Genomic DNA, 23,214 nt, shown 5'->3' with positions numbered 1-23,214 from the left:
ATACACCACAGGTCTCCAAGCTCTTTTCCTCAGAGCTACTTGAAAAATGACTTTCTTATTAGCTACATTCTTTAAACCAAACCAGCTGAATGAGCTCATTTTTGTGTTATTAACATCCAAAACTCAGAATCACATCAATGTCAATTCGTGTGTGTAGAAACAAATTATACAAAAAACAAATTTAACTCTAGAACTTGCCTGGAATTCATCTCATTGAGTTTTGACTTTCGTTTCAAAGCAATATAATGATAGTTTTCAGTTCATCTGTGGGTTTGCAGCAAACAGAAATACTGTATATTATTGCCAATTAGGCAAACTTAATTCTCCAAAAGTTAAGCAAACCACAAAATGTTGAACCCACTGTTGAACTTACTTCTAACTGATTTATTGTTTTAGTTATAACTGTTATAAGGTTCTACATTGTCCAAAATAAAACAGTGCTGACACAAACAATAGAGTAGTGTTTCTTCTGACAGCTGTTTAACAGATAGTGATGTGGCGTTGGACTGGGGGGGGGGGGGGGGGGGGGGGGGGACATGTGTGTGTGTGTGTGTGTGTGTGTGTGTGACTGGAGCAGATTCACTGAGTGGTCTTGTGTTGTGTAATGTTTGGACTGTGTGTCCTCAGTCTGTACATGATATATATGCTGTATGTTGGGTGGTGGTTTTACATACAGCCAATAGTGGAGCTGCATCAAGTCAGACACATTCAGTGGAATTATTTCCTTTAGCAAAATAAAATAATAAAACTCTCCACACAGTTACAGTAAGCTTGCATTAACTAAACACATGAGCATTATTAGTATTTTGATTCGAAAAATAATTGTGTTATAATGACTTGATTCGTTCTGATCCCGGTACACCCGGGTGTTAGAGTGTAGCTGTGGTGTTTTACAGCAGGTACAGTAGAACCGGAAACCAGGATGATAATCGCTGCTGTCTTGACTGGTGTCGGGTGAAGGGTCATAAATTGAGACAGACTCCCCACATCTGCATGTCTATTCCCCCGCTGCATAGCTGAAAGACAACATGACCCTCCGCCGTCCACCCTCCGCCCGTCACTGAACCCTCAGCCCCGGCCCTTTGTTTTTCAGCGGGGTCCGGTGGAGCGACACTTTTCCTCCACACTTTCCACCGCCGCTCCCTCTACCGCCCGCCCGCCCGGCCGGCTGCTGCGCTTCCTCCCCGGCGACGCGAGGTAAGAAGCAGAGGGGGGCTCCGCGCTGGGACAACCCGCTGCTAGCTACCGGCTAACTTTGCTAGCCAAGCGAGCTAACTCGTTAGCAGCTAGCCGAGCTCCAGCCCCTCGACCCACAGCAGCAGATGTTTGCCGGCAGTCACATTCAAGCGTTAAGCTTTCGCGCACATCAGCTGATCTGAGATAGGGTCTCTCTGTCTGTGTGACCTCTGTGGCTGAAGTTTCACATGAGTTCATAACCAGACCAGACACACTCAAGTGTCAAGAAACCAACTCGCACTGGTTGTTTCCTAGATAGTTCAAAATAAAATGTAATCTACACTGATGACGCTTAATCCGTGTATTCAACTCACAAGGATCCATTTATTACTATTATATAGTTTAGTGCCACCTACTGTAAATAAAAAAGGATTCGTAGTTGATTTAAGACAGGAAACCACTATACATAATGCTTTAGTTCAGTGGTGGTTCTCAGATTTATTCAAACCAGGGGCCATAATTAACACAGAGAGGACAATTATATCTCCAACATCCATGCACAATTTCTGAATCAGTGAGGGGCACATTAATGTCATTTCTTGTTTACTGTTTGGTTTACAGTTTTGATTCAAAGCCACACATCGTTCAATATAATTGAAAATTGTTCAAGCACATAGTGTACTTTAAAAAAAGCTTGGAAAATTTGAAGTCGTAACCTGCATCGGCTCTTATCATCAGAATCTCTCTTAACGTGTCATTGACACTCACTCGCTCACTTTTAAACTTCCGCAGAATATCCTGCAGTTTCCTTAAATGAGCTCATTCGGATATTCGCCAAAGTTTTTACCAGGGGGCTGACGAGAGACAGTCCGAAGTCTCACACCCGGACATTTGTGTTCTCAAATACAGCTTCTCTGGACAATGTCAGGAAATTATCAATCACCACTGACGAATAGCAGACTTGAATAACTTCACTGGGTTCATCACTTTTTTGGGTCCCTTGGAAACATTTCCTTTGTCGTTCTCGCAATCTGCAGCATGCTTCTGTATTTGCATGTGTTGTGACTTTTTGCAGTGCATGTGTTGTTAAATTGATGAAGGTGTTTTTTCCATTGTGCAAGTGCTTTGTTAATGTGCAGTGCATTGAACTCCCTTGGCCGCTGTAGAACACAGCCTATGACTACTCACAGGACAGGGGGCTCTTCAGGGGCCAATCAGATTTCGGCTGGGGCCAGCGCTCCCCCGCAGGCCCCACCCCTGAATCCGCCCCTGGATGCTGTCATTCTCTTACAGTAACACAATCAAACACACAGAAAGTTAGTGATCCTTTCCAAACTCTGCAACGCTCACACTCAGCCTATTTTAAGGGATGGCAGTAAATGCTTTTATTGTGAATGCTCCACTGCGGTACTTCCGCTGTGTGTGACCGGCCGTGGTGAAGCAGACTGTCTCCGAACAGCGGCTATGGATGTGGAGGATGTGGAGGCTGGTCCCCGGGGAACCGAGGAGTTGATGCCGCTAGCTTAGCACGTAGCTTGTTAGCGACCGACCCGCCACTATGCTAATATAGCGGCAGTTTGACCGCAGCACACCGCAGTGAGTCTGTCGTCTCCCTCCGTAGAGAACCGGCCGAGCTCGAACTCTCGAACGAGGAGCCATGCGACAGTGGTGCGTCCCCGCCGCGACCCCACGCACCGAGCCACTCCCGGGGCGCCTGTCTGTGTCCCCCCCTCCATCAGGTAAGACCTCAGTGACGGGACAGGCTGTGATTGACTGCTGCAGCCAAAATCCAGCCTGCTCTTTGAATCTGAATCATTTGGGTTTTGCTCAGCTCGCTCATGTAAACACACAGTGTGAATCTTCTAAATCTGGCAACTTTACTCCTGTCCTGCAAAGACACGTGACAGCTGTGGACTTGAAGCATCCCAGAAATCGTTGTCCTCCGGGTGAATTCGGGACACATCCCATTTAACAAGATTAACTTTTTTTATGGTCTCAGCTTGTTGTAGCTCACTGCAGCTGTGTGTTTTAGTGGAAGCATGGCTGAAGAACACCTTTGCTGGGTTTGTATAAATGCATTGATGTATTATGTTGTCCCCCTTTTTCAACCTCGTAAGGTCGTATCAAATAGAAAGACTTCAAATTAGTTAAATGCAATATTTATGGTGTATGTGTGTATGTGAGGGTCATCTCTCCTGCAGCCCTGCACAGGTATACAGAGTAAAAGGACAGATGGATTTGACGGGGCTGAGGGGACCTGACGTTAGACTATGTATGCCAGGGTGATCTTACTTTAATTCCACTCTGGACAAATGGAACAAGGTTAGCCCCAAGTGCCTGTGCCAAGTGTTTTGAAAGGGTGCCAACATTTTGAATGACCCAAGGGTTCTTCAGAGGAGAATGCAGTGTCTTTCTTCTAAGTTGAGTTTTGTAAGTCAGCGTGTCTCGTGTCAGCTCAAAGTTATTTGGTCGTAACAAAATAAACATAATTCAATTATTTTAATTATTAATTATTGTGTTGTGTTAAAGATAAATGAACCACAACAAAGGTAGTGTTGTGCTTGAGTTGAGCTTTGCATGTCTTTTTTTATTTGTGTCTATTAATAATTCTTTCATCATTTATCAGTTGGTCTGCTGGTTTTGAAGAAGTCTGCATCATATTCTCTAAATTTAAGGTGTATCAAAGATGCAGAGTAGAGATAAATATAGCAGTATATGTCTTGGTAACAATTTGTGTCACTGATTATCTGGTGAGAAATCCACCCAGCCTTGCTATATTAATAGAGCTGCAGCTGGTTCATATTCACTTACAAAATTGGTCTTGTATTTCATTCAAAAAGCCACTCTCAGGTTCACTTTTGCAAAATTTACACCCCTCCTAATGTGCACAGATGCCAGAATGGAGCACTGTGAGGTGGAGCCGCGCTACACAATCGAACAGATTGACCTCCTGCAACGCCTGCGTCTCTCCGGCATGACCAAACCTCAGATCATCCACGCTTTGGAGTCCCTGGAGAGGCTCGACCCAGACCACCGCCCGTCGCACTGCGACTCTCACCCGGACCCGTCCAACAACACCCCCACCACAGCCGCACCGGCCCCGTCCTCGTCGTCATCCTCCTCTTCCTCCTCCTCGCTCTCCCTGGCCTCTGCTACCACGCAGACCTCCGGCCTGGAAGGCGCCACGCTGTCCCCCAGCCACAGCTATGAGGCCTCGCCTCCGCCCCTGTACCCTCCCAGTGTGGCGGTTCAGCGGTCGTTCAGTTACGACATGATGGGTGAGGAGGAGTGGGACCTGGAGGAGAAGGTGGAAGAGTACATGAGGTGAGAGGAGAAAGAGCAGCGCAGTGGTGCTAAATGTTGTCAGCGAGCCAGAGATGAATGAGTGCTGGGTGAGGACGAGTGTAAAAGACCAAAAGAATTGTAGACACAAAGAGAGACTATTATAATATCAGATAATGACAGCTACTGTCCCCAGAGGTGCAGACTTGTTCTGCAGAATTTCAGCAGAGTTAATTCAGGTCAGGTGTTCAGGGATGGCTGAAAAAAGAGAAGCATCAGTGAATAAGGTTAGTCGGAGCAAAGGCTCATGTTTTAACCACAGTGTAATGGTTCTGCTGCCATGACAGGGTTGTTTTGCTTCTACAGGAAAGATAGCAACCTGGTGAAAGAAGAGATCAAAACGTTCCTCAACAATCGCAGGATCTCTCAGGCAATCGTCGGCCAAGTCACAGGTACCCTGCTGTCTCTGTTGTTTTTTACACCTTTTTAAAGTGATACAGCAGCAGTTGATGCATATCATTAAAAATGTAAGATTACAAATCAGACTTTTGTTTGATTTTGATTCAAGACCCTGACTGACCAAAGTGGAAGAATTTAGATTAATGTTAAAACTTCTGCATGAATGAAGATATTGAAATGAAACAGTAATGAACTGGTTGTGTTTTTTGTAGAAACAAAAGTCTGTATGCTGACGTCACATTCAACAATACTGGAGATACATTAACTGTTTTCTTTATTGATTTATCTGCTCGTTATTACTTACAATTAATTGATGTATCACTCAACCCCATTGAATAATAAAAGTCCTGAAAGAAAAAGTAAGTAAGCTCTGGCTTCAGTAATTTGTCAAATATCCCTTTGGCATCCGTGACCACAAACAAGCTCTCCACGAAGCAGTGGATCAGACCTGCACAATGTTCAGGAGGAATTCTGAACTATTCTTCCAATAGAGCTGCTTCAGCTCAGACATTCTTCTTGTCTGTTCTTGTGTTAAGACCTGTCTGTAGTCATTCCACAGTGTTTCACTCAGGTTATTGTACCACTCTAAGAGGTGGAGTCTCATCTTTTAAAGTTGTTCTGAAGCAGATTTAATTTTCATGTATACGGTCATAGTTCTGCTCCATCACTGGCTATTGTTCCTCAGCTGGTGGACAGGGCCCCTAAAGTTGAAAACGTAACCTCCTTGGTGGAGGTTGGTATCAGTAATGCTCTAACAGAGATGGCTTGTGCCTCTGCAGCCATGGCTCCACATCTACACAATAAATGCTGCACTTTGCCGATCTCAACTGTGCAGATTCTGTTGTTGCAGCATGAAATAAATCAATGTCTTAAATGTGTCAAGATAACATGTCCCACCTCATGCACACAGGCATCAGCCAGAGCTACATCTCCCAGTGGCTGCTGCAGCAAGGCCTGGAGATGAGCGACTCCAAACGCAGAGCTTTCTACCGCTGGTACCTGCTGGAGAGGAATAATCCAGGTGAGATGAGGGTGAGGGTTGTAGTGGTGTAGTGTAGAACATGCACACCTATAATGTTTGGTTCAGTTCAGTCCAAACCCAGATAACAGGTGACAAAAGTGTCTCGGTCCGGACAAGTGAGCAAATTTTGTCGGACCAGAGGAGTAAGTCTTGGTCTGGATCAGAATTAACCATGGTTTGGTTCTGTTGCAGTGTGGAAATATTTTTTTGGGATAGTTCTAACTTTTTGCAGAAAGTTGAGACAGCAACATTAGAAGAAGAAAAAGTAGCTGAAGCCTTATTGGTCTTGAGTTGCCCAGGCTCCCAGTATTGCTTGCAGTCCTCGCCTCCAATGATTAGGACTTGGATGGTCATTTGGTGCATTCAAAGATGCTGCTGCCGGTAGTAATATTAAAATGATATTACAGTGGCAAAGATTAATTTTCTCCATCCAGTCGGAAAGACTACTTTTTTAGCGAACTTTTCGAAACTTTTACTTTAGTTAGCGAATACAATAGCTGAATTGGCAACACATTAACTTGCACATCCGTCTACAAACCAGTCAATGTCAAAGACACAGCCCATGCAGGTGTTGATGACAAGATGTATGTATGTCATACGTCTTAAATGTGCTTCCTAAATTGCAATGGGAAACCAAAACTAACCAGATCAAATGTGAAAAATACAAACAAAGACAAACTTTCAGATGTGCAAACGCTCTGATTACTGTAGAGCAGACTGTTGCAGGGATGATGGATGTCACTAACAGGAAGACTAACTATGAGAGGGCTGATCTGGGCCTTAAGGTTGAATGTCAGGTTAATGAGGGCGGATTATTCTGTATATACGATAACGTAGGAAGAAAGGCTTGTATTAAAACGAGATGACATTTATTGTGTATATAAAATGTGAACCACTTGCTTGCTAACCTTCCATCTGCCCCCCTCTTTACCCACCATCCCCTTGCATGGTACACCCACGCACCCCTAATACCTCAAGCTAACGCCACCCTGGTCCTCAAGGGCTGTGAGGTCAGGGAAGGACATGGGACTGATCTATAATTTCAGAGGAAAGACAAATGATAAAGGTAGTCCTGTCACAGGAGATGCAAATCAATAATTTTGAAGGCCCCTGGTTTGGGAATGAAACTTTAGTGCATGAGAGTGGTTTGTCTGTGCAGGCTTAAGTAACAGCTTGGGTTGGTGTTGACCTCTCCATGTCCTAGGATACAGGAACACTAACAAAAATATAGTGTGGTTTAAAAAGATGCCTTTACTGGTTTGTGTGCCTCCACAGTAAATCATGTAAAAAATGTCTCGATACGATTAAATGTTACCAGTTTTGCAAAAGTGAACAAAGCCACTGATGGACCATCTGCTATCCCTGCTCTCTTCTTCATCTTAGTCCTTTACTTTCCCCCCCACCCTCCCAAGCTTGGCTCCTCTGTAGTTCTCAGCCCTGATGCTGGAGGTACTCTGGTGCTGGTTTTCATTCCTACATGGCTAACAAACAGGCTTTTAACAAAGATACTAACATTTACTACGTTTCTCTGCCATGTTTCAAAGACAAAGCGTTAGCAGTGCTTTGCTTCTGACGAAGGCTCCTATTGACCTGCCCGTCGTGAAACGTGAACGTTTCAGAAAGCAGTGCTACCAGACAAAATTTGATTCGGAAAAAGTTTGCAATAGATTTTTTTTAGTTTATGACTAAAAATTGCCCGACAGGTCTACAGGAGCGTGGCAGTAAACCCACTCAACTCTCCATTGACATGAGCCAAACCTGTCTATAATCTGATCCATGGCTGTGGCCTGCCTGACCATTGGTTTTGTCCCGACTGAAGGGCTGAGGTGGAGTGAAAGCCAGCACAGCGTGAGCCCCATGCCCAGGGCCAGGGGAGGGGACAGAGACGGGACGGTAGCAGGGGCAAGTGGCAGCCTTCCCAACATCCTCCCCAACCCAAACACCAACCTCAACCCCAACCCTGTGTGGAGCAGACAGAGAGAGCTGCTGATGCACTTGCTGCCATGGTACACTGCTGCCGCCGCAGCCGCCCAGGCCCAGCCAGGTAACCAGTCCCTCCCTGCCCTGGCCGCAGCAGCTTGCAGCAGGGTTCGCCTGCACACTTGCTGGCCTGCATGCCATTAAACCCATAGCCACAATGACACCGTTGCATCCTATGCTGATGAACTTCTTTTTTGTTTTCTTAGCAGTTATTGTACACCTAATGCTAAAAGTACCTTGGTACTGTTCTATTGAAATCCTCTTGTAAAGGAAGTCAGACCATTTGAGCTAATTTCAGATTTATCTCCCTACTTATCGGTGACAGCTTTATTTTTCATCCCTTCGATGTCCTGCCAGTACATTCATTGCCCACAAACTTAAGTAAAAAAAATCTTACATATGTGAGATAAGATCAACTTTATTGATCGCATGAGAGTGAAATACACTGTAATGGGATGTGTAAGAAAATGTGTATCAATAAATTGATCTCACTTAATCTCAGATCAATAATGGTGTCTCTTTAAAAAAAAAAACATATTGGTCGAGCTCTATTTACGATGTACCGTAATATATAAATCCACACAGAGCACGTGCAAGCCATTCCTTTGTTATTGTTAATGGTGCAAAGGTTAGAGTAATGGTAGCAGAAACTTTAATGGAAGTAGAAATTATGTACATACATCCCCCCATAGATAGTGTTAAGTTAAGTTAGATTAAGTAAATCTCTAGTTTGAAAGTCACACACACACACACACAATCGAGCAGTGTGTTGATACTAGTGTGATTTCATGCTGCATTCACTGGAGATGGGAATTACTGCTGCCACCGCCTGGTTGCTGTTGGTTTCAGTCTTTATTTTAGCACGCCTCAGGAAAGACATGCAAGTACAACTGAAGTGAACTATTAATTACTATCGATACAGTGGACAAACACCAGCCGTATCTTAGATAGTCCACCTGAAATATGTAGTTGTTGGTCTCGACTAGTTATAACCTTTTCATGTGGTCACTAGTTAGTAGTGACTTATCCACCTTGTGTCTTACCCAATGTCAGCTGCCCCCCCCCCCGCTTTTGTGTAACACAGTGGTGAGTTAACAAACTGCTGACAGTGAAGCAGTTAGGGCTCACTTTGCAACCAAACTCCAAGATCCACTTTATCGTTTCAGCTGGTGAAACGGCAGCTCGAGGGTAAACAGTTAAATTGCTGCATGTGCTGTGTTCTTTAGGTGCCACCTTATCAATGCGCTCTCTGGTGAAGGAGGAACCTGACTGGAGGACGGGGATCATGTCTGGGGACAGGACAGGGATAGTGGGAGGACCGCTGAGGCTGCGCAGAGGAAGCAGGTTCACCTGGAGGAAGGAGTGCCAATCAATCATGGAGAGGTGAGCGAGTCTCTTTGGAGACAAAGAAAGAGACTTCTCAAAGAATACTGTTTGATTTAACTTTAAAAAAGGAAATTCATGTCAGGAACCCAAGGTTTGCAGATGGGAGTTTTTTTGTTTTGAGTTAAATGTTCGATTTGGTGAAGACAAACAAAAGTTTCACTGGGATTGAGTTTGTGTTTTTCACTAAACTATTAAAAAGCTCCAGCCAAGCTTTTCTGTAAACCCTCCTTGTGTTTGATGGGTTTGAGCATGTTAGTACTCGGAAGGACATAAAGCTCTCGTGACTGTCATTTCCCTATGATAGGAATGCAGCATTGCTTGAAGTTAAAGTCTAGTATAAATAATCCTTCCAGGGTGAATGTCCTTTAGTGACGCTCTGCTCTTTGTGCGGCTCAGAAGCATTTGATTTATGATGCAGGGCTTTTTTTTACAAGATGTATTATGTCCCTGCTTCTGTTCAGGAGGATGCAGAGAAAGAGGAGAGGAGTAGGTATTCCTCTACCCGCTGCCTGCCATTGATTTCTCTATTACATGGTTGCTGTAAGTATAGGGTTCAGACTGGACACTCGCGATAATAAGACCACACAGGCCCTCAGACTACACTCACGAGCAGTGCCCACCGGATTATGCAATTCTACCGCAGTGCTGATCCTTATGAGCTAGTTTCGACCCAAGGACGATACAGCAGAGGTGAAGATGGTGTGTGAGTGTGAGTATGTGTGAGATGGAGCGGACAGGGTAGGGCAACTCTGAGGGTGAGAGGATAAGGAGGCTGGAAGAAATTGATCCCTGTTTGTACTGTAATGTGAGACAGTGATTCATTTTCAAACATGGATGAATATAAAGAATGTAGACACGAGTAAGGACTAAAAGGTTTTTACCTGGTAATGTAAAATCCAGTTTTTACAGAAGAGTCTTCACATTTATAGACATAAGTAGAGATTTAAGTATTTAAAGCTTGAGTTGCCGAAATTAATCCACTTAATGCATCCATTAATCTATTCCTGTACAGCGAGGCCCTCTCCTGATGCTGCTCAACTGTGTAAATATTGTCTCCTCTGGTTCAATACAAAAACTAAGAGTTGATAAAGTGTAAAATGAGGGCGTAACTAGCTCGCCTCAGACTGGTGCCATCCTCTAATCAATGCGTCGCCTGTGATGCAATATGATTAAACTGTTTCCAATACTGTGGATCTTTGTCTCCCACAGTTTCTTCATGGAGAACCAGTATCCAGATGAAGCCAAGCGAGAGGAGATTGCCAGTGCCTGTAACTCTGTCATTCAGAAACCAGGTACAAGTGAAGCCAATGATTCGTTCTTCTTGATAAAATAGACAAACACCAGCTGTATCATGTGCTCTCTAGTCCATGTGCAAAAACTAGTTGTAGATCTCATCTAACTTTAACTTTTTCACTAGTTAGTAATGTCCTTCTCTCCAATATTGTCTTCATGATGCATGAATTCAAACTCCAACCCTCAGACCCAGTCAGCATTTGAGTCTCAACATGATCACTCTCATATTTGAGTTTCCACAAACAGTTAGGTTGCTGCATGTGCTGCATTCTTCAGGTGCCACCTTATAAATGTGGAAGGACCTGACTGAAGGACAAATGTTTATATTCTAAATTTGCTGACATGAAATTGACACGATTTGTTTTGTTTAATTAATCAGGTTGTAAACTGTCTGAGTTTGAGCGCGTGACGGCGTTGAAGGTTTACAACTGGTTTGCCAACCGCCGGAAGGAGATGAAGAGAAGAGCGAATATCGGTGAGGATTTGATAACTGACTGTGCTTCGCATACAACAGGTGGATTCTTAGGGGCAAGCATTCGGTCATGTTTGTCTCATCTGTGGACACTGGACACTTCACATGCACATTTACACTTCATGTGTTTCCAATCCCCGCTTTCTTCTCTCGCACAACTAGAGGCTGCCATCTTGGAAAGCCATGGAATTGAGGTGCCAAGTCCAAGCTGCCACTCCAATGGTGAGGAGGGGGAGATGCAGGAGTTTGCTGATCAGGTGAGTCATTGATCCTCAGAGCAAGTTCGCCAACATAGAGCAATGTAACTGCTACTGAAGAAGAAACCAAAAATTAGTGGTGGCCCTGATCCTTCTGCATGTTCAAGCTGTTTGTGGCACAAAGGATGACACTTCCAGACAGTTTACTAGTTGGACTGATGTTATATTTCAAAGACCTTTATCAAGATGGACTTGTCATAGATGGAAAAGCACCAGCACTATGTTATTATTATTACTATTATAACTATACTATTATGGTAAATGGTCTGTATTTATATAGAGCTTTACTAATCTTGATGATACACACACACACACACACACACATACAGACATTTTCTTGCTCTGGGACGTGGACACAATACAGACAAGACCATACGTCTACTTGTTCACCTGTAACTGGACATGTCTGTCATGAGAACCGTTAGTAGCCTTGAAACGTAGAATTCTTCAGTACTTCTGTTGAGGCTGTTCTCGCCACTGATGTTCCTGGCATCACTGCACACACGTCATGTTTCACCTAACTCAGTGGTAGGTGGTCATAAAAGCCACACTTTGCTACGCTGAGAACAAATTGTGAAATTGCCAAGAGGTCTCAAGGGGTCACAGCAGAAACTCAAGCCAGCTGTTAGCTGCTCACAGCAGGTAGAGGAGGACATAAACGGCATTGCTTCACTCACCTCACGAGTGGACCCAGCCAAAAACTGCTAGTGGTGACATTAAGACTGTTCACAGCCTTTCGACACTTATTCTGAAAACATCCAAACAACGTTATTGCTAAGAATGAGCTCTGCTGTTTCCAACCGGACGTGTACAAATAAGAAAAGATACATACAACAGAAATATTTTACATATATTTCTATCATCTATCCTTCTACAGGAAGACGCATCCTCCCAGAGGATTGTCGACCAACAAGACCCCTCCTCGCTGGCTACTACAGAGGTGGCAGCCCTGCCAAGCCCCACCCCTCAGGTCCTGGAACAGAAAGAAGAGGATTCAAAAAGGGAGACTGTGGATGAAGAGTGACCAAAGCCAGGGAAATCTGGATCGTCATGTTTGAAGTTTAATCCGAAGAAATAGTTAAACAATAAGTGTCCCCTCCTCCAGCCGTGTGGGGCCTTTGGGGGCTATTACACCTAACAATCACAAGCAGAAGGGTGCTGAAGCTCGCTGAGGTGCCTCTGATGGTAAGGAGGCCACTGTATTTATCAACAGTAATCCTGCTTATATTAACGGCAATATACAGTATACATACATATATCTAAATATATAGTGCATTCCACGATGGTATTAAAAAGCCTAAATTCCTTAGAGGGAGAATTATGTAAAGGATACCTCGCCCATTTGAAGCTAAGCTTTTTCTGTTGTCTCTGCTACACGCCTTCTTTTAGCTTTTCTTTTTAAAGAGCGTTTGTTTGATGGACTGTGGCGACACGAACGTGCTGAGCCTGCAGGTCAGGTTGTGATCGGTGGAGAAAATGAGTTAAAGGATCTGGCTTGTGGTGACACGAACGCCCTCTGCTTGCTTGAACGTCTTCGAACCCCATCTGGTTCGTTAAGACTCTAACCTCAATCAGTCGACTGATCAAATCAGTCGATCAATCGACGAGTGCTGTTGCTATCAAACCCGTAAAGCCCTGAGGGACAAGTGGAATCTCAGGTAATCCCAAAAAAATGGTGGAAAAAGTCAAGAGGAGAATTGCACCAGGTTTCTTATTTGTGTCTTAACATTTGTTGCTTTGTTTTCTTCATCTTAACTGTATTTAACCAAAACAGGATGTGTTATTTATACCTTTTTATATTAGCCAAACAAGCCTAGGACAATATATCATATTATATCATAGTATTTCTTTGTTATACTTTATACTGAATGCTGCTCTTTGGTCATTTTTGTAGTCCCTCATTTCAAAATCTGTCTCAAACCTCAGCCAGTGACGTGAAGCTAGACGAGTCGCATACGTCTACTGATGTTTTTCTGTCTTATTTTGTAACGTTTGAAAGAACGCTAAATCAAATGTGATCACAACTCATCATGCTACGAGCACCTTTCTCTATTGGAATAAGCTATAGCCTAAGCTCATGTTAAGTTTGTATGACTGCAAAGCTGCACTTCAAAGTGGATCTCACTATAACTGAAAGAGGAGCGACTCAGACTCCACCTGCATTTGGGCCTAAGACATGTACATAACCTAGAAAACACACACGTCTACGGGTGCTTTCCTCCACATTGCAGTAGCAGTATATAGAAACTGTTATTTGTCAAACTTGAAATATGAATAGCTGACTTTAACTCTGCATTGTGTAATCCCTTATTATATTATATCCACTGGCCCAAGGCCTCGGGAGCTCCTCCCTAAAGGTTCATGAAATGGACACAGGCGCTTGTTCTCAAACAGCCCCCAAGAGGGCGCTAACATGTTACCTCCTATTGCCAAAGCTATGCCAAGGTAGAGATGAGCTACAGTAACCTGTGCTTACAGGAACAGGACCAGATGGTCACTACAGTATAGACATACAGAGCCTAATAGATGTTTATTTGCTCAGTACAACACTAGCCAACTCTAGTTTACCTCAGAATAACTGTGTGTCATGAATGTGTTAAAGGCTGAGTGTCATTAGACACAAAGCAGCCGTCATTGTGACTGTTTATGATGCGGACAGTGTCATGTAGCATTTCTGACCGCGGGGTTTGCCTCGTATCGTATACTCACCTCAGACCTTTCACTCGTCCGGCTTTGGACAGGAACCCCAGAGCTGCACGCTGTTTCTGATGACAACGCTCCTCTCTATCTGCTTTTATCTGACAATGAGAAAACAATAACGACAATAAAATTGTAAACAACCCAGGTTATTGTGTCTTGATTTATTCATAGTAGTTAAAACTTACAATCCTGCTTAGATTTGACTTTTTTTTATCTCCCTGACTTGATGCACAAAGAAGCATTATTTCCTTTCATCTTGTGTAATTGAATACATTTAATGCTATATCTAAAGATATTACATTACATTAAAGACGTGTAAAACCTCTTAAATTTGGCCAAAAACCTTCAACTAAACCTAAATTTTTCACAAATGGTAGTCGCTCACTTTTCAACACAAGATGGCAACAATGTCACTTGCTTATAAATCAACTAAATGTGTAAACGGAGACATGAGGTTGTACATTTTACTGAAAGTTATACACTCTACAGAATGTTCATCTATAGCTCCTCATTCAAAATAAAGGTCTTTTCATTAACTACATTTTCATTCTGTTACATACGATTCATTGATATTAAAACTACGTGGCCTTTAAAGCTCCGAAGGCTCATTGTCTTTTAAGTACATATTTAGCTGAAGCTACAAGGTCAACAGTGGAAAATAAATATATGTGCTAAAAAAAACAATTAAAACAAGGTTGTGACATCACAAAATGAAGACGTCATGTTTTCATAACACGACATTTTAACACAAATGTATCACTTAACACATAAAACAGAAATGTGTCATGCTATGTCAAATGTATCACATTATATAATAATTTCCCTTTTAAGTATAATGTAAAATTTGTCGTTGAAATGTGATAACTTTGTACATTTTTTAAAGTCTTATGACCCTTTCATATTAAAAATAAGCTTTTTTTCATCAATTTGAAACAGTTTTAAAAAATTAAGTTATTAACAATAACTTCAAAACATGTAAAATTTCAGTTAAGAAATGTCCTCCACATTAGTTCAGCTTTGTATTCAACTGACTGACATGTCCTTTCTTTGTGGTGACTGCTATGAATCATCTGTGCTGTGGAATATAATGTGCAGATTAGGTGAGGATGCTACAGTCACATTGTTTAACTAGAAAGCTCTCAGTGGAGCGCAGACATCCACCAAGACTGAACAATCCTACACATGACTCGCTATAATTGAGGGGATATAAATGAAGGAAGTGCTCACAAACCAAATTATGATTTATTTGTCATAAAACATGTAAAAGGGAAATTCCTGTATAAACCTGTTAATCTGCATCTGCACCAATACAGACAGGTGAAATGAGAATGCCTCTCAGTAGAGTGCATATGACCATCAAGGCCCAACTGTTCCCTTATAAAAGCACATAAATGTATGTCTGTAAATGTAAAAGTATCTAAAATCTGTGAAAACGTCAAAAAAAAAATGTCAAAGAGGGTGATTTAACAAATCCTAGATCTGCCCTTTTTGTCCTGATCCCAAAATGTAACAGCTTCTTACTTGGCCCATATCCCACCAAGCTTCAAGAAAATTGGTTTCAGTTATTATTGTGTAATGCTGCTGAAAACAGCGATGAAAAAAGAACCTCTTTGTTGGATATAACCAGTTCTTCAGTCAGCAGCCAAAAGAGATGAAACATTTGTCACCATTTGTCTAAAGTCTTTGCAGAAATGTTCTTTCTTTCTAAGAATAAAATCCAAAGTCATGATTATGAATGAGAAGAGTAGTTTGTGCAAAGTACAACCATAGACCATACTGTGCTCCATACTACCACAGGCTATCAGTGGAACACATCTTCATTTGGTTTGTCTTTTCATTCTTTTGGGGCACACTGACACAAGGTCCAGTGATTCATGCTTCCTGACTTCACTGCAGAACTTTTCAAGTGACCTGTAAAAAGTAATCACTATGTGTTCATATGCTGATGAGGATCTTGTTACAGTGAACTTTCACTAGCAGAGAAAAGACAGGAGGTCAGAGAAGGGCAGGAGCCTTCAGCAGACCTCCCTGCAACAAATTCAACTGAGGTCTTTGAGAATCTATTCAGTGCACATTTGAAATATTCACCAACATTCTTATTTCAACAGATTTAACAAAGCCTGAGACATAACTGTGATATTTTTGTTTTCCAGTACTAGACCTTGTAAGTACCCTGTATAATAACTTCTTCCTCTTTACCTTTAATATTATAAGTTGTGTCTCCTTTGTTCTTTAAACCCACATTAAATCAGAACGTTTTCTTATCAGATTATTTAACAAAATCACATTGTAAATGACAGGTGTTGTTATAACTTACAGTTAATGTGATTCTGATCAATGCCACACTTAATTAATGAGCAGCCTGTGCTCCATCAGACCAACACACCGATCGCTGGTTGTAACTCTCAGTGAGTGAAGCATCATACAAACTGTGTGTAGTGCAAACATTTCCAAGGGGAAGATTTCCTTAGATGTTGCCAGAAAGTCATTAAACACCATCATATTTGTCTTTCCCTCCTGGTTAATTGATTATGAGTTGAGCCGTGTGCGTGGAGCAACAGGAGCTGGCAGAATGCAAAGATGTGAAATTAACTCGTCTCAGGAAGTTGGCATTTGGAAAAAAAAAAACACTGGTGCTTCATTGCCCATGGACACGCTGACTGATGTAATGTTATGGCAACATGATACAATTTGCCCCGAATCCCTCAGAAAGCTGTTATGTGCTGAAAGTTTGGCCCGGAGGCTGAAGTGTGGAGCTGCTCCAAATGTTTGGAATCCATTAATTAAATGAGCACATCACTGTGTGTGTGTGTGTGTGTGTGTGTGTGTGTGCGCGTGTGTGTTCATATGTATGCATGCTTGCAGGCTTATTCATGCCCTTTACAGGTTGGTTGTATCCCATTAGAATGAACAATTCCTGAGTGAACCATTCCCTTTTTACCCGTGGTTCCTTCTGTACACCACATGAGGGCAATATTGTTTACTGATGATGTGTGAGCTCTGGAGTTTGATGGAGCTGTTACTAATGTAATAACAATGTTTATGTGCTGCACCTACTTTTAATTTTGACAAATCAGAAAAACTGGTCGATAGGAAAAGTCGATGTGATGATTGTCATCACATTCCAGCGACCACACTGGCGTATTTTACAGCTCGGTGTTTTTCTTGCTGCCTGCTGCTCCGTGAACACTCCCGTTGCAGTAAAACCCGACCATCTGGTTCGTTTAAAAGCCTGAAGAAAACTGTCCAACAGACCGACTGCATTTGAATGTAACTCTGCAGTGCAAAAAAATGTGAATGTGGACAGTCAACATCAGTGTTGGCCCAGAAAAGTGCAAGACTGCTGCTTTTAAGTGGACCTTTATACAAGGCCTGGGACGGACACACTCACAGCTGATATGAAAAGTTCCAAATATTATTTAAATCGAGTTCAACTGAGTGTTTTACTTTACAAAGTGAAACAAGGTCAACATGCTGTGGAGATTTTTATGAAATCAGATGATAATTGAGTAACCAACCGATTTACCAATTATCCCCATAAATATACAAACCACCCTAAAAGCTAGTTACCTCTGCAGGGAGGTTTTCTGTCTGATATCTGGCCGGGTTAACTTGGTGGTAGGATGCAATAAATAAGCGTCAGGGAAGAATTCATAAGGTTATCGAATACGAGGTTAAATATCAATAGAATCTGATCTATTTCTCCTATAAAAAAGTATTTTGGATAATCACGGTCAATAGTCAATAGTCACAACAGATGTTAAAGGCATTTTCAAACAAAAAACATCAATACATTTTAAAAGACAGAGGAAAATTATGTTGCAACAGTCAGTGACCTATAACTTATAACCCAGTTTACACATACTCATTTATATTTGTACATTTTGGATTCCTTTCACAGCTCCTGCCATTGTCCATTGAATCCATGTGTGAATAATTAATATCAATCAATTACTTTGATACAGAGGACGACTTTGTAGCTGTGGAGCTTACCATTGCTATGATTGATCACATGTATGTTTAATTGTTTGTTGTGAAAGTGTAATTCACAGTGATTCTAAAAATCCGTGCATCATGCCTGTATGTTTGAATTTGACTGAGCTGGGACTCAGACTTTTAACAGCCGCCAGTATTCTGCCTTTAATCTCCTCCACGACTCCTGCATCACAGCCGCTGCACCAACTGTTGATCTCATTGATTCGCAGCCAAACTATGATACTTAACTTCCTGTTGTTTCAGAACACCTGTGTGCACCTGTCCCTTTCTCAACACACAGTCATTTTATCCTCACGTCTCCCCCTCCGTGCCTCCAACTCCCCCACGCCTCCCCCACAAAGCTCTGGCTTACAGCCTGAATCTTTGCAGGTGGAAAATGCACCAGTGATACAATAAGCTCCAGCTTTGCACACAGATGTTTGAGAGAGTGGCGTAGAGTGCTGTTATATATCACTCTTGGACAGAAGGTTTTAATATGTGACTTCCTGGTATGTTTTATTTCTGTTGAATGAATGATTGACTCCTGTGCAGGGAGAGCAAACACCAGCAGCGAGGGCTTCGTCTACTCTGGCCCAGACTGTGGTCTCCATGGCTGCTTTCAGACCTGCACTGTTCTGACACCGGTGTGGATGTGCTGCAAACAAAAAACACATGATCCCTGCATTTATACTTTACATCCTGCCTCTGCCTGCTGCACCATCCTTCCCCTGAACGCTGCAGAGACGTCTGTGTTGTTGTGTCAGAGCGGAGAATCTCCAGCTGCTCTGTTCATGTGTGAAAGACAAACTCCACAGAAATACAGGACCTGATTGTGCGGACATCCTCCAGAGTTCATGTCTGAAAACATTACACTTACACACATTCTAACCTAAACCATAACTAGTACTCTACACTTACTTTAACCTCTACCTATAACCTTTAAAAATGTCCTCTTCTTAAAATGACACAATTTACAGTATGTCTTTTTGTCCACATAAGGAACACAAGTCCCCGTAATGAGACAGATTTAGGTCCCCACAACATTAGTGATGCCGGGACCACACGCACACACACACACCACCAGGCGCACAGTGGTGTGTTTTGGCAGCGTCAGGCTTTGAGACCAACGTGGCTCTTCTATCATTCATTCCCCTCAGAAGTGTTTTTCATCCTCGTTTCTTTCCCCGTGGAAAACAGAATTCATGACCCGTCACCTTTTCTGCTGACTGCATAGACCATCTGCTGCCTCGGTAAACGATTTCCCAGCTATTTTTGTTGCCTCACAAAACACTTGATGACACAAGTGGCATGAAAAGTATGCAATTCAATTTGTCAGTGGTTATTACTTTGTGGCGAAGACAGTTACAGTTATGTTTTGATTACAGGCATTTTCTGTCGAGGTGGACCGGTCCAAAAAAATGAGTAAAAACTTTAGACAGTTTTTAAAAGCAGAGAGTGTTTATGTCTCTCTCGTCTCGGTGATCTATAAATGTCCCCTTCTTGTCTCATTACATTTCATCTCATTGCCAAGCTCACCTTTTGAGGTGTTTCTTTTGTTCAGTGGAGAGAGAGAGAGAGAGAGAGAGGAGATGAGGAGGTGAGAAACGAAGTGGAAAGCGAGTGTTACACAGCAAAAGATAAAGGGAGGAAGGGAAAGGTTACCTTCAGCCCAGCAGCGGACTGGAGAAATTGTGTGAATGTGAGAGAAAATTCCACATACTCCAGTGCTCAGACTCCTCTTACAGCACATGTGCGTGTTCGAAATAAAGCCACAGCACCAAACAAACAGTGTTTGACCTTCAAAGAATGACACAAGAGTAGATGAGGAGGGAACCTTTTTGTACCATGTCCTAGTTTGCAGGACAAATAAAAGGGAAAACACACACACATACACACACACACACACACACACAATGACACACTGTGCCCTGAATCTGTCAGGGCCTTGGTCCCGTTTCCTCGAGTCAGATAAGAGTTTCCTCAAAGGACTTGTCGCAATCCCTTTTTATTTCCTTCCCAACTAATTTTTTCCATAACTCAGAGCATCTCTCAGCGGCACCTCACAACTTCTCAAATGAACGCAAGCAGGTTCAAATAAAACAAGCTAAACTCGTCTCCCCTCCGAGGCCCCTCCTCTGAGCTATATATGTGTTTTCTTTTTAATTCCTGCTCGCTCCCGCTGTCTTTCTCTCTGGTCCCCGAAATGTTTTCTCTTTACTTTCCATCAATCCCCCTCACTAAGGTTGCAGACCCAAAAAAAAAGGCTTTCATGTTACAACAAATCCAACCTCTGGTTACCGAAATACCAAACCATCAGCTGTCAAATGTTCAAATAAGACGCAGATGACAGCAACACAAATATTTTTAAACTTCACCTCATTGGGGGAAAGGTCTTGCTGAATGTGTGCAAACTAATTTCATTGCTACACCTTCGCTGGGAGATCTGTCCAGCACAAGTCGCGTTTTGTGCTGCTGGCCCCTGGATGAATCCACTGCTGGCTGCACCTTTCTCAAGGGCACTTCATTCATTTATTTCTGAGGTTCGCGAAGGATCTATTCATTGGCTGTCCTCAGATCCTCAAATTTCCCTATTCAGTCCTATAACTCATGAGACCTCACCAGAAAAACATTTGCTCAGACACTTAATATGTGTCACAAGCTCCTGTGGTCGTGTGAATAATGACTGTGGATTTCAAAAGCCAAAGGCAGAAATTACAGGAGGAACAGAAAACATCATTAAAATTGTACTCACTGAAGTCACTGCTGAGATCTTGGAACTTAATGAAATAGTCAGAACTATTGTTCTAACAGAGCAAATTGTCCTGTGATCAGAGGAAGTTAAACAAGCTGTGGATATGACCAGATTAACTAGCGCTCGCCATGGAGGTCAAGGTCAGGCACTCCTGTGATGTTGTTAATGACTGCACAGGAAAATTGGTGGTGGGGTGATGTTGGGTGGATCATGAATCAAGTACAGACACAAATAACATTTTGGTGAATGCGTTGAAAATGTTTGAAGTGACACATTTGCTCTGGTTGTGATGCAAAACGATGAGTAGAAACCTACAGATACAAAAGAAGTCCTCCTCGCTGCTCTTTGTCTTTGTCCCTCCAGGTGTTCCTGACATGAGGTCAATTTGATGTTTACCTTTGACCACTGTGATCTAATGACTCATCTTTGAGTCAAAGTGAACATTTGTGCCACATTTGAAGAAATTAGGAATGGCAGACTTGAGATAACAATTTCATGTGGAGGCCACAGTGACCTTTGGCCGCCCAAATCTAATCGGTTGATTATTCTGTCTATGTGACCATCTGTGCCAAAATGGTGGTCATTTCATCAGGACCAAAAGCATATACTCTGTAATTCACTGTGGCCTTGACATTTGAACTTTGACCACCAACGTCTACTTCATCCATGAGTCAAAATGAACATTTGTACCAAATTTGAAAGGATTCCCTGGAGGTTTTTCTGAGATATCATGTTCACAAGAATGTGCAACAAAAGCACAACTTGAAAACATAGCACCTCTGGCTATCGGCTGTGCAGAGGCATAAAAAGAACAGATAATAATCAAACTTTTTTGCATAAATACTGCTGAGACAAATGAGCAGACAAATGTGAACAATCCATCCAGCCTGCTTATTCTTTGAGGGTTGTGAGGTTTGTGCCCCTTTGTGATGGGGTCCATCATTAAGAGAATAATGTGAAGCAGAAATGTACTTCAATCTAAACATACAGTTATACTATAGTTACAACAAATCTGTTCACATCTCTTCTCCTATAGTCAGTTTTAACATGATCATTCTCATTTACCTTCATTTTTGTAATTTTCATCATATGGGTGCTTTTGTAAAGTCATGATAAACGTCTTCTACTGTTTAGGATGGAGGACATGTTGGACCTCAAACCTCACACCTGCCTTATCCCCACATATCTCAACGTTTAGAGCCTTTGTGTCACGTTAGCACACGCTGGCTCACCAGACGGCGCTTCTTCACAAGATTTCATGTTCCAGCCACCCCGCTGTTTCATGAGGGTTTAGGCTTTGCCGTCAGAGGACACATGAGATGAAGCAACCTGAGTGTGCTGAGCTTCACAGGGTGTTACTCTGACCACGCCAGATAAGACCCCGTCTCTGCTGCCAGCCTCCCTCGCCACGCGCTCATCCCTCAGTGAAAAAAAGATTGAAAAGGAAGATTTGCTGGAAAATTTCAAAGCAGCAAACAGGATCAACAGCTTAGACGGCTTTTCACTTCTCAGCAACTTCCTCGTGCTTAATGTTTATGGTTTTTTTAAGAAGGGTGCTGCTAGTGTGTATGAGTGTGCGTGTGTGTGTGTGTGTGAAGGGGTGGTCTTGTGAGGGAATTTATTCTCCTGTGTATTGGAGTGTAAAAGATGCCAGAATGCTGTCTTTCACTTCACTGATGATGTGCAGCAGCCACATGAAGCAGGAAAGTAAACCTCCCTTCGCGCACACACACACAGACACACACACACACACACACACATGCACACACATGCACACACACACTGTAACTCCTGCCTTTTTACCATCACACTCATTGTGACGTTCATCTAAATATACCCACTCAGTACATTCGTATTTTAAAAAAGGCCATTACATTATGCTCTTGCCTATGTCACTTTTATGGCCGCTGCTCCATCGTATGAATCTAAATGAGGCAGAGAATATCCAGACAGACAGCAGATGCACAAAAAACAACAACCTGGAGATAAAAGCTTGTAGCTCGTGCCAAAACCCAGTGTGCATCAACTGATTCTTCCTGCTGCCTCTAAATTCCTCAGTCTCATTATTGTTTTCTTGATGTTTTTCAGCAGTTCGGCAATTCTGTGCCCTTGCGAGGGATTGAAGGGATTTCCTACATCTTCTGTGTTTTCACCCACTGTTTTTTCTGCAAGCGTCGAATTCCACATCAGCGCCAGAGGCTGTAAATCCATCAATCAGGGAAGAAAAGGAGAAGGAGGAAGGAAGAGGGTTGGAAGACACAGAACAGCGCGCTGGCTGTCGACGGCTGCAGCAGTCAGGGTCGGAAAGCTGTAAAGCAAGGTCTCAGCATCGATCTCTCCAGCATGTCTTCAACTGGGGCCTCAAAGCCTTGCATAGATTCCATGTTGAAACACAGTGCATGCATAAAGCTGGAAAGGTCTGTGTACGTCAACACATTCAGATGTATGAAACTGTTTGAAT

At 42.6% G+C, this 23,214-nt stretch overlaps 1 protein-coding gene across 2 annotated transcripts; it reads left to right on the top strand.

Annotated features, from left to right (window-relative positions):
- The first annotated feature begins 954 nt into the window (after positions 1-954).
- On the top strand, positions 955-14,170 carry LOC109642741 (homeobox-containing protein 1). Of its 2 annotated transcripts, XM_020107654.2 has the most exons (11): positions 955-1,197; positions 2,798-2,915; positions 4,068-4,500; positions 4,825-4,910; positions 5,828-5,938; positions 7,758-7,982; positions 9,145-9,301; positions 10,514-10,596; positions 10,977-11,072; positions 11,232-11,326; positions 12,204-14,170. In XM_020107654.2, the coding sequence occupies exons 2-11, from the start codon at positions 2,834-2,836 to the stop codon at positions 12,348-12,350; spliced, it is 1,515 nt and encodes a 504-aa protein (XP_019963213.1). In that variant the 5' UTR covers positions 955-1,197; positions 2,798-2,833; the 3' UTR covers positions 12,351-14,170. The 2 variants fall into 2 exon arrangements, with proteins under 2 accessions (XP_019963213.1, XP_019963214.1); XM_020107655.2 differs by lacking the exon at positions 7,758-7,982.
- The last annotated feature ends 9,044 nt before the right edge of the window (positions 14,171-23,214 follow it).

This window comes from Paralichthys olivaceus, chromosome 20, assembly GCF_024713975.1.
Source record: "Paralichthys olivaceus isolate ysfri-2021 chromosome 20, ASM2471397v2, whole genome shotgun sequence".
NCBI classification, from domain to species: Eukaryota; Metazoa; Chordata; class Actinopteri; order Pleuronectiformes; family Paralichthyidae; genus Paralichthys; species Paralichthys olivaceus.
The sequence above is the reverse complement of the archived record's forward strand: the minus strand, read 5'-3'. Positions and strand labels throughout refer to the sequence as shown.

Excerpts from the sequence above, each read along its gene's own strand:
- LOC109642741 (XM_020107654.2), top strand. The coding sequence starts at position 2,834 with ATGCGACAGTGGTGCGTCCCCGCCGCGACCCCACGCACCGAGCCACTC. Across the intron at positions 2,916-4,067 it reads TGTGTCCCCCCCTCCATCAG|ATGCCAGAATGGAGCACTGT; the intron begins GTAAGACCTCAG and ends TAATGTGCACAG. Across the intron at positions 11,073-11,231 it reads GAAGAGAAGAGCGAATATCG|AGGCTGCCATCTTGGAAAGC; the intron begins GTGAGGATTTGA and ends TCGCACAACTAG.